Source organism: Sebastes umbrosus, chromosome 3, assembly GCF_015220745.1.
Source record: "Sebastes umbrosus isolate fSebUmb1 chromosome 3, fSebUmb1.pri, whole genome shotgun sequence".
Classification (NCBI taxonomy): Eukaryota; Metazoa; Chordata; class Actinopteri; order Perciformes; family Sebastidae; genus Sebastes; species Sebastes umbrosus.
The window spans coordinates 15863023-15877957 of record NC_051271.1 but is presented as its reverse complement, the minus strand read 5'-3'; the positions used below and the strand labels follow the sequence as shown (position 1 = coordinate 15877957).

General features: G+C 39.9%; 1 protein-coding gene across 1 annotated transcript in view; it reads left to right on the top strand.

Moving 5' to 3' along the window:
• Positions 1–14935, top strand: part of ppp3r1b (protein phosphatase 3 (formerly 2B), regulatory s1ubunit B, alpha isoform, b) — a 43050-nt gene that overhangs the window by 2666 nt on the left and 25449 nt on the right. Inside the window, exon 2 of the mRNA XM_037765814.1 lies at positions 6851–6890. Within this exon, the coding sequence (XP_037621742.1) occupies positions 6851–6890 (40 nt within the window). The remainder of the gene's footprint in view (positions 1–6850; positions 6891–14935) is intronic.

The following is a 14935-nucleotide window of genomic DNA, read 5'->3' as shown; positions in this document are numbered from 1 at the left end:
AGCTTCTCCTTGTTTTGTTGACATCGGCAGGCTTTTCGTGCTCATTTGTGCATGTGAGCGTGCCCCACTGGCTAGCTCATTGCCGCTGCTCTGCACTGCTCTCATACAGCGGTTACAGCTAATAACGCCGTCACGATCGATGGTACCGTTGCGGTAGTGTAGCACCCACCCTCTGGTCCCCCCCTCAGGTTAACACTATTGGCTCTTTCAGCAATGTTGCCACTGTTTTCCCTGTCAGCGCTGTTACACCATTAGCTACGAGCTGCCGGCTCAGCTTTCGCCATGTTGAGAGCCGTGTGGAAACAATAGAAATGCTCCCAATCTCGCATTTAGCACCTTTTAAAGGTGCTAAATTTGATATTCAGAGCATTAATATAGCAGCAGACAACTATTTGCTATGTAAAGTGATTGGTTGAGGCTGATACGTTTTTGCCGCGGACGCGTAGCACCCACCCTCCAGTTCCCCAGTTGGCACTGTTATCTCTGTCAGCACTTTCACCGCTGTAAGCACCATTAGCTGCGAGCTGCCCGGCTTGCCGTTGCCATGTTGAGAGCCGCTGAGAGGCAATAGAAATGCTCCCAATCCTCTATTTAGCACATTTAAGTGTCCTTATCTATTCGTTATGAAATTCGTATTATCTTGTTTTAATTGCACAGAACAAGATAATTCAGTAAATAAGAGCAGATAACTTTAAACACTAAGCAAGTCGGCCAAGAAGTGAAGGTTTCCTCATTTTGTGGAGGCAGGTAACAGTTATTATTGTAAGTGCAACTCACACTGGCCACGTTACATCATACAGACAGACGAAGCAGTCGAGGTACAATTGCTGGGATGTGCCAATCCAGGTAGAAAATGTGATATAATTTTGGAGAGTTGTTGTGCGTTAGGTCGACGCTGGGAAATAGGCCGTTTTATGTTGTAACACTCATATGCCGCCGGTGAGTGTTTCCCTTTAGAGTTCAAATCTTAATGCGAGTTAAAAATGGATTGATGAATCCAAAAATGTGTGGAAAATGATTACCCTAGTTCTGCCACGAGTAAGAATACGCCCACACTGAGCCAGCTGAATTTGAAAACGCATCTTTTTCTCTCCGTTCAGGCCCTCCAGTCCAAGCACACTAAACCGCTGTTTTTCATATTCAGACATTGAGTACAGTATTTTCAAAAATCATCTCTGTAGTGGATCAATCAAACTAAACTTTAGAAAACAATGATGTAAACATTGTCCTTGTGATCACTCATTTTAAATACAGCAATGATGATTTTCAATTAATTTAATTATACTTAATTTCACAAGGATAATCCACCAAGTATTGATACTGGATTTCAAGGAGTCCTGTGTATTTTGTCAGACACGTGATCATAAAATATTGATTCAACTGACACCTCAGACAGGAATTACTCTTCGCCTGGTCATCATATAGAATCCATGACCTGTAACCAAATCATTATTTTCTGCTTGTTCATTTATCAGATATCTCCAAATGACAACAGCTAAGATGTGAGTGTCTGTATTCAAACACAGCATGCAGAGGTTTATCCAGCAGACGAACCAGACTGTCTTTCCCACTATTGAACCCATGTTGTGATCATCGCTTTTGTTGTTTGCTGACTGAAACAGGAAGTACAGATGAAGCGTTTTCTCATTGATTAGGCGTCTTAGTGTGAATGGTGATGGTGAAAATCTCTTAAAAGTGTGGATGCCACGTCATTTTCACATGCATTTTTTAGATTTAGCCAATAGTATTGCACGGTATACTGATACTAGAAAGGTATAGCGATATCCTGCCGTTAAAAATGGTACGACACCCCGTTTTATTAATACCAATACTTAATACCATAAATGTGTGCAGCGCTCTGCTTTATAGGACGCCATTAGTATTGGGATCCCGCGGGAGCAGACAGCTGTAACTTTGTTGCTGGTGGGAGCAAGCGGTCAAAAAATAAACTGTAGTGATAAACAGAAGGATGGAGTCAACAAGTCAAGTTGAAAATAAGATTAAAGCAGGTCATGAACCGCTCACCGGCTGCACAGTCTCGCTCTGAGCTGGTGTCTCTATCAGCAGAACTCCCTTAAATAAATCAAGGAAATAACAGCGCGGCTCTTATTACCGACCAAATGTACCCATAACATTAAATTCACCATCTTTTCTGAATCTTTCCAAGCATCTCCTGTAATTCGTCAAACACATAATCCACCAAACAGCACTTGTTAAACTCTTCTCTCTCTTCACACCACTTACTGTGGAGTGGTGTCCTCTTGATTTTAGCAGCTTTTCCCTCATCAACTTCTCACACAACTTCATCTGAATTTATTATCAGTTTTGTAGGTTTTTGTTTAGGAAGCCTCTCGTGGTCCTCCATGCTGCAGTACCACTCTCCGTCTTAACTGTTACTAATGCGCCAGCAGGGGCGCTGTGTTACAAAACAAATAAGTGATATTAGAATCAGAAATACTTTATTGATCCCCAGGGGAAATTACAGTTGTTCCATTTTAAAATAAGAATGTCTATAAACATAGATTATATAAAAATATCTATAAACACAGTAAATCCCATAAATTTAAGTATATGAGATATCAGATTACTGCATACCATTTAATTTTTTAATAAATAAAAAAACAATTTTAAGTTCCATGTTCTATCATCTATTATTCCATTATTTTTCCTGATGTTTTAGATTTTTGCCGTGATATCGTTTCATTTTCGGTATCGAGATATTTAGGCAGGGTATCGTTTCAAAGTCAGAATTTTTGTATTGTGATAACACTATTAGCCGGCTGAATGTAGTGTAAAGCCAAATTATACTTTACAGTCTGGCTGCAGAAGGCTTTGTGGTGTAAATTTTGTCATCTTTCTATGTCCACGAGGGATAAAAAAAACCCCAACTGTGCATTTTTGTGTAGTTAATGACAGCTGATGCAAAGGTTTTTGTCCCGTCCCGATCAGAGCGATGTGGTCAGCAGTTTAAGATTTCTTTTAGACACTGCTGCAGCACCAGCAACTTTACTGTCATGTATGCTGTGAAGCAATGTCACTCAGATTTATGTCAGAGATTCAAATAATGTGGCGGATAAACTGAGCTGAGGTGGGGTTACCGTCCACCGTCCCTAAATATACAGGCACATGTTTCATTGTAGGTCAGATTCATTAATAAATTCCTCTTGGTGGAGTGATTGACCTGATTAGCTTCCCCGCTTAGCTGTTAGCACTTGCAGTGTATAATGGTTATGTTTTAATTTCAATGTATTTAGTTTCAGTGTATTTGAAGAAACTTCTTTCAACAGCTGCACAATTTCAGAGTTGTCGTCATCATTTGAGCGTGCCGCATGATTGACAGGAACAACTTTATCACTGAATAGGCAAACCCTAATATGTTTCTAACTCCTTAAACGCTAATTAACCTTAAATGGCTTCAGATGGTGCCATGCACTGTTGCCTGGATGACATAAACCAGTGAAAACTGCAGGTTCAGATGACGAGAGAAAATGTCAACATATAATAGCTTTAATGCAGATGTGTCATTTATTAGAGAATCATATTTTTATTGTTATTGCAACATGAATTAAATACTGGCTGGTATGTGATGGATGTCATTATAGCGAACCATCCACTGAACGCACAGAGGCGGAGAGGACAGGGTGAGGGTCTAGTGTCTGTTTGTTAAGTGAGGCAGAAAAAAACTGAACTCAAATACTGCATCCAGATGACTTGTAGGGCTGGGACAATACACGTATCTCCTGATTCGATATGTATTGCGATTTTTAAGTATTGCAATTCAATATTAAGATTTGTTGCAATTTTTGTTAACTTTTTTAACACTATACCATGGGAAAAGTCGTTATTGTATTGCGGTAACGTGCAGTCAAGCCAGCCGTCACTCTCATCTCCGTGGTAAAATCAGCAAACGCTACAACTGTAGAGCACCCATATACTGACATTTATGTTAAATGCATTCAAACGGCCCCGATGGAGCTGACCATGGATGTATAAAGAGAACGGAGCTGATGGGAGAGCTATCGACGGACTTGGTGAAGTTAGCAGAAGCATACATGTGTGACTACGTCCGTTTTTCAAAATAAGGTGTTAACAAAGGGAACTGTATATACAAAATACATTTATGTAAATAAGATTGATTGGATTATATTCACCAGAAGTGTAAAATACATTGCACATACCTTTTATAAATTAAAAAGAAAATACGACTAATTTGTGAGGGAAATGTCTTTTATTCTTTGATTTTTGGGTTGCTGGAAAAAAAAAATAGTAATGCCTGACAATGACTGATATATTTGACTTCAGGACATCTCTGACTAAATACATGCTGAAAATCTAACTTTTTTTACCGTATTAATTTAGAGATTTTCCAAAGTAAAGTCCCTAGAAGTGTATGTTTCAACTTATTTCCATGGTCTAGTGTTAAAAAAGTTAACAAAAATCGCAATAACTTGTAATATCGAATCGCAAAATCACAAAACATATCGAATCTGCACCCAAGTGTCGTGATGGTATCGAATCGGGAGAAAGGCGTATCCTCCCAGCCCTAGTAGTGTAGCTCTCACACACAGTTTCAATGCTTGGCAGCATTAAAACGCTCAGCGAAAATCAATAAGACTGAACAGCTTAAAGCACTACAGCATCCAAACAGAATCCACCCAGATATTAATGTGCATGAGGAACTCACAAGTACAAGATAAAAAGGAAACCCCATGTACACTGTAGTGTACTAGGCCCATGTGACGCCTGTGATCAGAGCCAAGTGTGTGTTGGGCTCAGTGTCAGACAACAAGCTGGAGCAGACCTCTGCATGTGGAGTTCCCTGAGGAGGGAGGAGGAATGTTTGAGTGGCTGGCACAGCAATCAGAGAAACCAAATTAACTCTTCAGTCAGCCTCAATCACACTCACAAACAGAATAATTAAATCCGGAGTGAAACTGATTGGAGGAAAACAAAATGGCCTTTTTGGAACTATGTTACTACTGTTAATACTGTACTGTACTGTATATTTCCCTGATGATACTTCCATACTTTTACTTGAGTAATATTCTCCATGCAGGGCTTTAACTTTGAATATTATCACAATGTGGTATTAATACTTTCACTTAAAGGATCTGAATACTTCTTCCATCACTGATTGCAGCCTTAATGACGAGGCTACTAAATTTGTTTTGACTTCTGTTGTATGGAGGACGGAGCCTGCCAAAATCCAAAATAAATAAATGAACGTCTCGGTAAATAAATAAATAAATATGTCATTAAATGTAGCAAAAATAATATAAAAAATAAATGTAACCATTAATTAAATGATAAAATGTGAAATAAATTAAAATTTCTGTTTTAATTTGCATCTTTATTGATTTTATCTTTGTGTTAATTCCCTTATTTATTTATTTACCCCTCTGTTTAATTTTGCCTTTTATTTATTTATGGATTTCATTTTATATATATATTTAATTTATTCATCTATTTTTGCATTTATTTTCTGATTTATTTATTTTTGCATTTATTTTTTATTTATTTTTAAATGTGTGTATTTATGTATTTATTTATTTATTCATTTCTGCACGATTTTCCCTAACGCATTTCACCCCTTATTTATTTTCCCAAACTTATTTATTTCTGTATTCTTTTCTTTATGTATTTCTGCCTCATTATGCAAATGAGGTTACTGTCACTCAACAGGGTAAAATGCAAAGGGAAAAATCGTGCAGAAATCCATCCATCCATCCATTATCTATAACCGCTTACCCTATTCAGGGTCGCAGGGGGCTGGAGTCGGTCCCAGCTGACATTGGGCGAAGGCAGGGTACACCCTGTCGGCAGTCTATCACAGGGCTAAATTGTGCAGAACTAAATGAATAAATAGATGTAAAAATGGATAAATAAATACATACATTTAAAAATAAATATAAAATAAATGCAAAAATAAATACAAAAATATATGCAAAAACTATATAAATGAGAAAAAATACATAAATAAATGAATTAATACAAAGATGAATAAATAATAAGGAATAATAAGTCCTCCATACTGTTGACTGTTACAAACCTGCATAAACTACTGCAGTTTGTCAAAATCAAAAACAATAAAATCACATTTTTACAACAGAGAAGAAAACTAGCTAATGAAAGTAGAGATCCAAGAGAAACATTTGGTGAAGACAGACATTTCACTGCATTATAATAGTTTAATAACATTTAAGGAAAGTGAGCTTTGGAAGCCTAAAATCTGAGTGACTGGCCCAGTATTCATAAAGTCAGCAGTGTTAAACATGAACCTTGTCAAACCCCACAGATGAGATTATGGTTTTTATGTACTGTAAGGCAGAATAAACCTCATATATGACCTGTTAATGTGATTTAGAGTCAGTGTGGCTCTCGTTACCAGTTGAGGAGGAAAGCTGCAGCTTTGGTCGAGCAGCCTGATTCAAGTCCTCGAGAGATGAGACGAGGCAAATCAAGGCGGCACGTTGGCCTAGTTTTCAGAGTCCAGATCATTCTGTCGCTCATGCATAATGAAGAACACCAACAATTAGCTAAGAACAGGACACAGAATAGTTCAATTCATCTTTTTTTTTTACATTTTACTTGATTTTACAGATTTGCTATAACATAATGTAAGGGGCACAAGATTTATCTCAGTCCAAGGAGAACTATATATTTATACAGTGTGTGTGTGTGTGTGTGTATATATATATATATATATATATATATATATATATATATTCTCTTGTATGTAAATCTTTTAGCCCCTTTTTGGTATAAATGACAAAGATGTTCCTGTTTGTTTATAATCAGATGCCTTAATGTGGAACACTTTGTTTCATCGTCAATCTTCTCTCTTTTTCAGGGAAATGAAGCCAGTTATGCCCTGGACATGTGCTCGCACTGTAAGTATTAATAATCACTTCATGGCATTAGATGAAACACTGTAAGTGACTAAGTTGTTGCTATCCCTAACTGATGTCCTTGTGTGGATTCATTATTTTCAGTTCGTTTGTGTTTAAGATAAGTAGTAGAGTATCTGTGTTATCTACTGTGTATTCATTTTGAATATGAAAAAGCTGGTGAAATTCTGATATAAAACAAATCAGTAAAAAAAAATCAGGTGGAGGATGCCTATTTCTTTTCCTATTTTCAGAATAGTCCATGACAAATATGTCTGGGTATTTTTTTGAATACCCGAACGAATGCAATACCTGAGTTTTATTACTGATACAGTACCAGAAGTCTTTTTAAATACCTTACTTTGAATTCAAACACATTTTTCCACAAACTTTATTATTCATTTAACAAAATAAACATAACCATGTCAAACATCAACAGCTGTACAAAAACTGTGCCGGAAAAAAATACAGTGCCGAATTAACAAAATTAAGTTTGAATATGAATGCGTCTGCTCAAAAGAAAAAAAGAATCTAAGGCCCTGATCAGACAGAGTGCGTTTTAGCAGCCTGAGGCGGCATTTTGTAAATGTTTTCAACGAGATTGAAGCATGTTGCGCGCTGCTTTTGTGTTGAGGAGTGCTTCGCGTTTATCCGCTCTGTGTGCCTCTCGTTTTTATAGGAGCGCCCTGAATGCCTCGAGTTTAAAAAAAAGTCAACAAATGCACCTGGCGTCATTAGCGTTTTTGCTCATTTCGCTTGATACCCAGAGCTATAACTTTGCCAACCGTAGTTACCATGATCTGAACATAAAACAGCAGGAGGCAATATAGAGGGGTACTGTAGATTTCGGGTAACTTGTTTTCATTAATTTAAACCATACCATTAACTAAGGCTGTCCCGAATACCATTTTTTAAGGCTTCGAAGCTTCGGTGAGAAATATTCGAAGCTTTGTGGAGCAGCGTGGCGTGGCAGGCTGACATGTTCTTCTGTCTGTCTGTCTGTCTCCCTCTTCCCTGTTTCCGTGCCCAGGACAATGCCGCTGCCGAACTACTGCTCACACACGCATCTCTACACATAGCAAACAGTGATATCCGTCTGAGAATAGCTACTAATAATTAATAATGTTGTGGGATTATTCCTTATTTCATGGGCTGTTTGGGGATTTATACTTTATTATTACATATTTATTATTATTATTATTATTGTTTTTATTATTATTATTACAAGTGCTCTGTCTGATCTGGCAACAAAACAGCAGTGCGGTACGCTCTGTATTATCAGGGCCTAATGAAGCATTATCTGCCTATTTTTTGTGCTGGACAGGTTATGATACTCGTTGCTGCAGACACAAAATAAACAGAACTCTAATAGTGTTGAAGTTTGATTACCCTGCATTATTAGATAGTGATCGTCAGGGGAAAAGTCTGACATGTTCACACTGAGTTTGGGATATGATGATGGCTGGTGATGGATGTGAACGTCACCACATGCTGCACCTTCCTCTGCAGGCCTCTGCTGGCAGTCTGACCCAGACTCCCAGCACTCTGAGGCTAAAAATGCCTCATCCCTCTGTAAAGGTCAGTGTCAGGGCTGCTGGGAAAACCTCGTTTATTTTTAGTCACGACAATATCCCAGTTTTAATTAGTTGGTCGCTTTGCTCTGACCCTTAAGTCAAGAGAGGAAAGCTAGACGCTTAATTAGAAAATAATGACTGTAATGCTTGGGCCTACTTTTTGAGTAGCAGCCCCCTCAGGAAGATGGTAGTGTAAGTTGAACTTCAAAATTCTCAAACCTCAAAATTACGTCAACCGTTGCTGGTATCGGATATGTTTGCTGAGTGGGTGGGAGGTTTGGGGGGCCTGCTTCCTAACGAGCTGTTAAGAAAGGTGTCAAAGACTGGGGGGGCACCCGGTTGAGATTTATGACACGTGCTCCGTCTTTTCCCTCCAAACTGAGAAACCTGCTTCTCTTGCTGCCTGTTGAGTCCCAGAAACAGCTCAGCCTTTTGTTGAACTTTGTGGCCTGGAAAGTCGATACCAAATCTTTGGTTTTCTAATCTGTGAGCAAGACCCGGTCCTGCTGTGTGACCGAGGAAATGGTACACACAGGTGTCTCTGCTTACTGCAGTTGACTTTGGGGTCTTGCCTTGTAGCAAGAAGTCACACCAGCAGCTCTCAGGTGTCTCAGCTCTCGCCAAATCTCCCCAATGTATTTGGCGAGGTGTCTGGGTTGACGGCCTGAAACGGGGAGACATGAGTGGCGGGGTTCAGTCTGGCTGACGGTGCTGTATTTCCCCAGTCAACTGACGGACTTCGCCTGCTCAGGGATATTTATGGGAGTTCCCGATGCTGCCACGCCTCGACTCCCCACCCTTCTTTTCTTTCAGGACCAACAGCTCAGTGCAGCTGCTTTCCCTGTTAAAATCAGAGCTGCCTTGCTTGAGTTACCCACTCAGCCATCAGAGAAGAACCACTAATTTACATTAAAGGTGCCCTGTGGAGTGTTGGCCCACTAGAAGCGCTGTGGAGGCATGTCTTTACGAATGGGTCGACATTTTGTTAGTATCTTGCAAGTACACGAGGAAGTGGGCGGCACAGGCAGTGAAGAAGAAGACTAGACTAGAAAAAATGAATTCTACACGACCTACAGACCTGAAGGATACACAATACAAATACAAATACAATTTGTATTAACAAATACCACTGAACACATTAATGCAATCGATCTTTCAGAGATTGTAGCAGACTCAGTTTTAAATCTAGAGTGAAGATGCTGGCATCATATGAAACTAGAAAAACCTAAGTAATCCATTGGTACCAACTATGTCATACTAGCTTGTTGAGCAGGAGGCTAAATAATGCTCCAATTTTATGCGAAATTTGGTGAGGAAAAATTGTTATGGCCATTTTCAAAGGGGTCCCTTGACCTCTGACCTCCAGATATGTGAATGAAAATGGGTTCTATGGGTACCCACGAGTCTCCCCTTTACAGACATGCCCACTTTATGATAATCACATGCAGTTTTGGGCAAGTCATAGTCAAGTCAGCACACTGACACACTGACAGCTGTTGTTGCCTGTTGGGCTTGAGTTTGCTATGTTATGATTTGAGCATATTTTTTAAGCTAAATGCAGTACCTGTGAGGGTTTCTGGATAATACTTGTCATTGTTTTGTGTTGTCAATTGATTTCCAGTAATATTTATATTCACACATTTTTATAAAGCAGGATTTCTGTCCACTCCCATGTTGATAAGAGTATTAAATACTTGACAAATCTTCCTTTAAGGTACATTTTGAACAGATAAAAAATGTGTGATTAATTGCGATTAGATATTTGAATCGATCGACAGTCCTATTTTTTTTATATCCACTACACATGGCTGTGTCACATTAGTTTCCTTTATGGCTGCTGAAAACAATCTGGTGCCATCCTAGCCAAACGGCTGATGTTCACTGGATTCATGAGCAGAAACTCTTTTCTCTGCTCTGCTATTTCTATGCTCCTGGTCTATTTTTGCTGCCGCTGCTCTTCTGTTGTAGTTCTGACTAAGCAGTTGCTCAACCAATGTTCGCTGTTGTATTAAACCACACTTGCGGTTTCCACCAGTAACTATGGGTGTCGCCAAAGCAACCAGGACTGACATTTACAACATCAAACTGTAACTAATGAAAAACAATGTATGTATTAACTAGGCTTCTCTATTCAGTGTTTGGTGCTCAAATCACTGCTTACTCAGGTGTTGTGTTCAACAACTAGTTTATTGTATAGTTTATGCATATTTAAAGATTTCTTTGACTCATAAGCCATCTTACCAGTATTCACAAAACAAATAAAAATTGGCCAAAGCTACCAGTAATGAACCAAATATAAAATTCAGTTAGCATCAATTCTATTAATTATCTTGGTCCATTCACTTTTTATGGTGGTTATGTGAGCTGGTTAAGAATCAGCAAAGTTTCCCTTTGGGGGCTGACGTGACCAGGCATTATCAATCCACTTGACGAGGGCGACTTCAACCACAGGTACTTTTCCCGCGTGCGTTCAATTTTCATTTAGAGAAAATTACTTTGTTTTTCCTGTCCCGTCATGAAATGTACACGCAGCACCAGCCTCAAGTATCCAGCTGGAAAGTAGACGATCTGCAAGGCAAAGTGTCAAGGGAATAAAGTAAAAAACAAAACAAAAAGTCTAACGCAGTTTTAAAATAATTTGTCATTGTTGTTGTCATGTATGAAAAGACCCAAAATGAAGACTGCAAGTGGAATACTTGGTTACTATAAGCAAATTATTTAAACAGCCTTCGTATAAGAGTGATTCTGTCCCAAGCTTTTTGATCCATATAAGCGGTTGATCACTGTAACCGTGATCACTATAAGCGGTTTCCACTGTATAACAATGACATGTGCTGTATGCTGTAGACCAGGGGTTCTCAACCTTTTGCAACTGAAGGCACACTTGTGATTGTCAAAACATTTCCGAGGCACACCTTCCCAAATAAATGAGTAAAAAACCTAACATGTTTATACAACAAATAATAAACTGGGCTGTAGATATGTGTTGTGCCACTGTCAGCTGTAATGACCAAAATACATATTCTGCTTACCCTCAGTGAGACACTTGGGCTTGCCTCTGGGAAATAATGAGATCAAGTCGTGGTGGGATGGATGAGAGGCTGACACGCAGAGTAGCATTCAAAGTTGCTTTCAGTTTGTTCCTTGCCTTTGATTTTGTGACAGTCACAATGGAAAACCCTGACTCACATAAATAGGTGGTGGTGAAAGGCAACAGAAATTTGATTGCCCGTTTTGACAGAGAGGGATATTGACTGGCAGCCAGTATCCAGAATGAAGCAAGGTCTACTTGTGTGAGCTGAAGCTTCAGGCTGCTGTCTGCTGATAGTTCCATCAGTTCATTTTCCAACACAGTGGAGAGAGCTATGTCTTCTGAAGCAGGATCCACAGAGAAAGGGTCCAAAATCCAAAGGTTTCCATCTCGTGCATCTTCTGGGAAGTAGTCTGTAAACTTTCCTGACAACTGAGTCAAATGCTGGGTTATAACACTGGATATGTTGACATGAGGAGTGGCTTCCAAAGTTTCACTTAGGAGTGAAAACACGTCAAATCGTCCCTCCTTGACTCTTCTGTTCCACAGAATAAGTTTTTTCTTGAAGCCCTCAATTTTGTCTGAAACCAAAAACACTGTGCTGTTTCTGCCTTGCATTGATATATTGAGCTGATTTAACTGGTCAAATATATCTGATAAGTAGGCCAGTGTTGCACAAAAGTTACCATCAGTGTAATGCTCAGCAAGAGGGGAGTGCTGCTCTTCCAGAAATGTGTGCACTTCTTCTCTCAGTTCAAAAAGGCGATTAAGCACATGTCCCCTTGAAAGCCACCTTACTTCACTGTGGTACAACAGCTGCAAATGATCTGCATCAAGTCTTTCACACAAAGCAGCAAAACACCTTGAGTTGAGTGCATTTTTCTTAATATAGTTAACAGTTTTCACAGCCATGTTCATGACTTCATGCAGTTCTGGTGACATCTGCTTTGTAGCTAGACTTTCCCGATGTAAGAAACAGTGCGTCCACTTGGCGTCTGGCGCCCTCTCCTGGATCTGTTTTACAACACCACGATGTCTTCCCGTCATTGATGCAGCGCCGTCTGTGCAAACACCTGTACAGTATTTCCAATCAAGACCTTTTTCGGTGAAGTAATCATCAAGGCAGTGCATTACATTATCTGCCGTTGTTCTTGTTGGAAGCTCCTTGCAAAACAATAGATCCTCGTGAAGATTACTGTCCTTGCAGTATCTTACAAAAACTAACAATAAAGCGGCATTGCTAACGTCAGTCGACTCATCCAGCTGTATGGCAAAGTATGGGCTTGCCTTTATTCCTTCCACAAGTTGGCATTCGATGTCATCACTCATGTCAATAATTCTTCTGCTCACCGTGTCATTGGAGAGTGGTATTGACTGAATTTTGGTTGCAGCGGCTTCCCCCAGTAACTCTCGGCACATATCCACAGCGCTTGGCAAAATAAGCTCCTCTGCAATCGTAAAGGGTTTCTTGCTACGAGCTACACGAGCAGCAACCATGTAGCTAGCTTTCAAAGTGGCTTTTGACTGAGTTGTTAATGTTGTGATGACTTTCTGTTGTGCCTGAAGCCCGTCCCTTTTCCTTAGGAAATATTCTTTTGGCTTCTCGACACATCCTGGGTGCTTTGTGTTTAAGTGTCTCTGGAGCTTCGATGGGTTTAGCGCCTCATTTGACAAGATTTCACCACATTCAACACATTGTGCCTTGGGCTCAGCATCACTGCCTGCCATTATGAATCCAAATTTAATGTATTCAGGGTCATATTTCCTCACCACACGCTTCGGAGCTTTTACTGGCGCAGTGTTGTCTCTCACATCACTTTTTCGCTTTAAAAACGATCCATTTTGTCTCGCTGCATCCGAGAACGTTAGCTAGCTAACAGTGGCAAACACGTTTGTCTCTACCTGATGATGTTTGGTGTTTTTACACAAGGCCTATTGAAGGAGGTTGGGTCACACTTAATCAACGCGCCTTCGGGGTACCGCACATGCGCAGTAATATCTGCTCTGCACTCGCCGAAATTGAGCCGATCGCAACGCACGACCGCAGCTCCAGTTACACTGCGCATGTGTTATACCCAATACAAGACCCGTGTCCGCCCGTGTCTCAGCCTCCTTCAATAGGCTTTGGTTTTGCAGCAGCTGGCATCTTACCTCCTTTAGGTTTTACCTGTTCACTTTGCTAAATAATAATAAAAAAATAATCTAGTACCACTGCCTCCGCGGCACACTAGATGGCGCTCTGCGGCACACCGGTGTGCCGCGGCACACTGGTGGAGAACCCCTGCTGTAGACAATATAGACACGTAATAGGCCATCTCCTTCAAACAACTGGATTTATTCATTTATCTCCAAAACTACATTTTTCAAGATTACATTTAAACACATCATGGTAGTGTTATAATTTACCTTCACCTAATGCTCATTTTTACTGATTGAATGCACCATAATGTAACCCAATGGAATATCAGTTAAAGCTGCAGTGGGTAGAAATGGATTAAATATGATTAAAAATCAGACAGACGTGCATGAGACAAGTAATCTGAAAAAAATCATGTGCCTCCGGTGTGCTCCTAATGGCATCTGCAAGATTTCACAGACCAGAGGAAAACAACCAATCGGAGCCTAACTGGAGTCTGCCGTCCAGCTGCTGTCTATGAGAACCGGCTGTCAATCACTTGTGAACTCCGGTCAAACTAGGCAGTGCTGACCAAATATGAATCAATATTCTGTTACTGTAACGCCTATTTCTCAACTCAAATGTTTTCAGAAACATCATGTAGTGTACTGTTTAGCTGTAAAATGAAAAGGTTTGTGACATGGCGGCCATGTTGAGATCAGTTGAGGAAATACCAAGCACCGCCCACCAGACGTAGCACAGCCAATAGGAAAGCTCTCTCTCTGAAATGACCTGTGATTGGCCAAAGTCTCTCGTCGTGGGCTAGATTTTTTAAGGCCTGAAAACAGCCATGAAGAGGTGCAGAAGTCTAGTTTTCTCTCAGAACACTTAAATTACAATATGCTGAAAAGTATTATGGAATGTTTACCCAATGATGCCAAAAATATACGAAAGCATATTAATGCCGATCTCCTGATTGCATATTTTTACTGAATATCGGGGAATCCCTAATAAAGATAACATTTATTTTCAATGGCCGATCGGACAACTGCACGAGGCATTTCCCTTGACCGAACACAGAGTTTTCTTTCCCCGGGCAAGCGGGCACGCGTCATTGTCGAGCCCTGTTCTCCACATAATGTCATGATGCAGTGTTGATGAGATGAATGCATCAAATTAATGTGTTGCCTATGTAATGGGATACATATAATAAAACATCTTAACAATGAAGTTTAAATTCACCACAGAAAAATTATCTGTAGAAAATTAGATGTAAACTCTACAGCAGAGGTCTTCAACAGGGGGTCCGCGACCCCTAGGGTGTCCA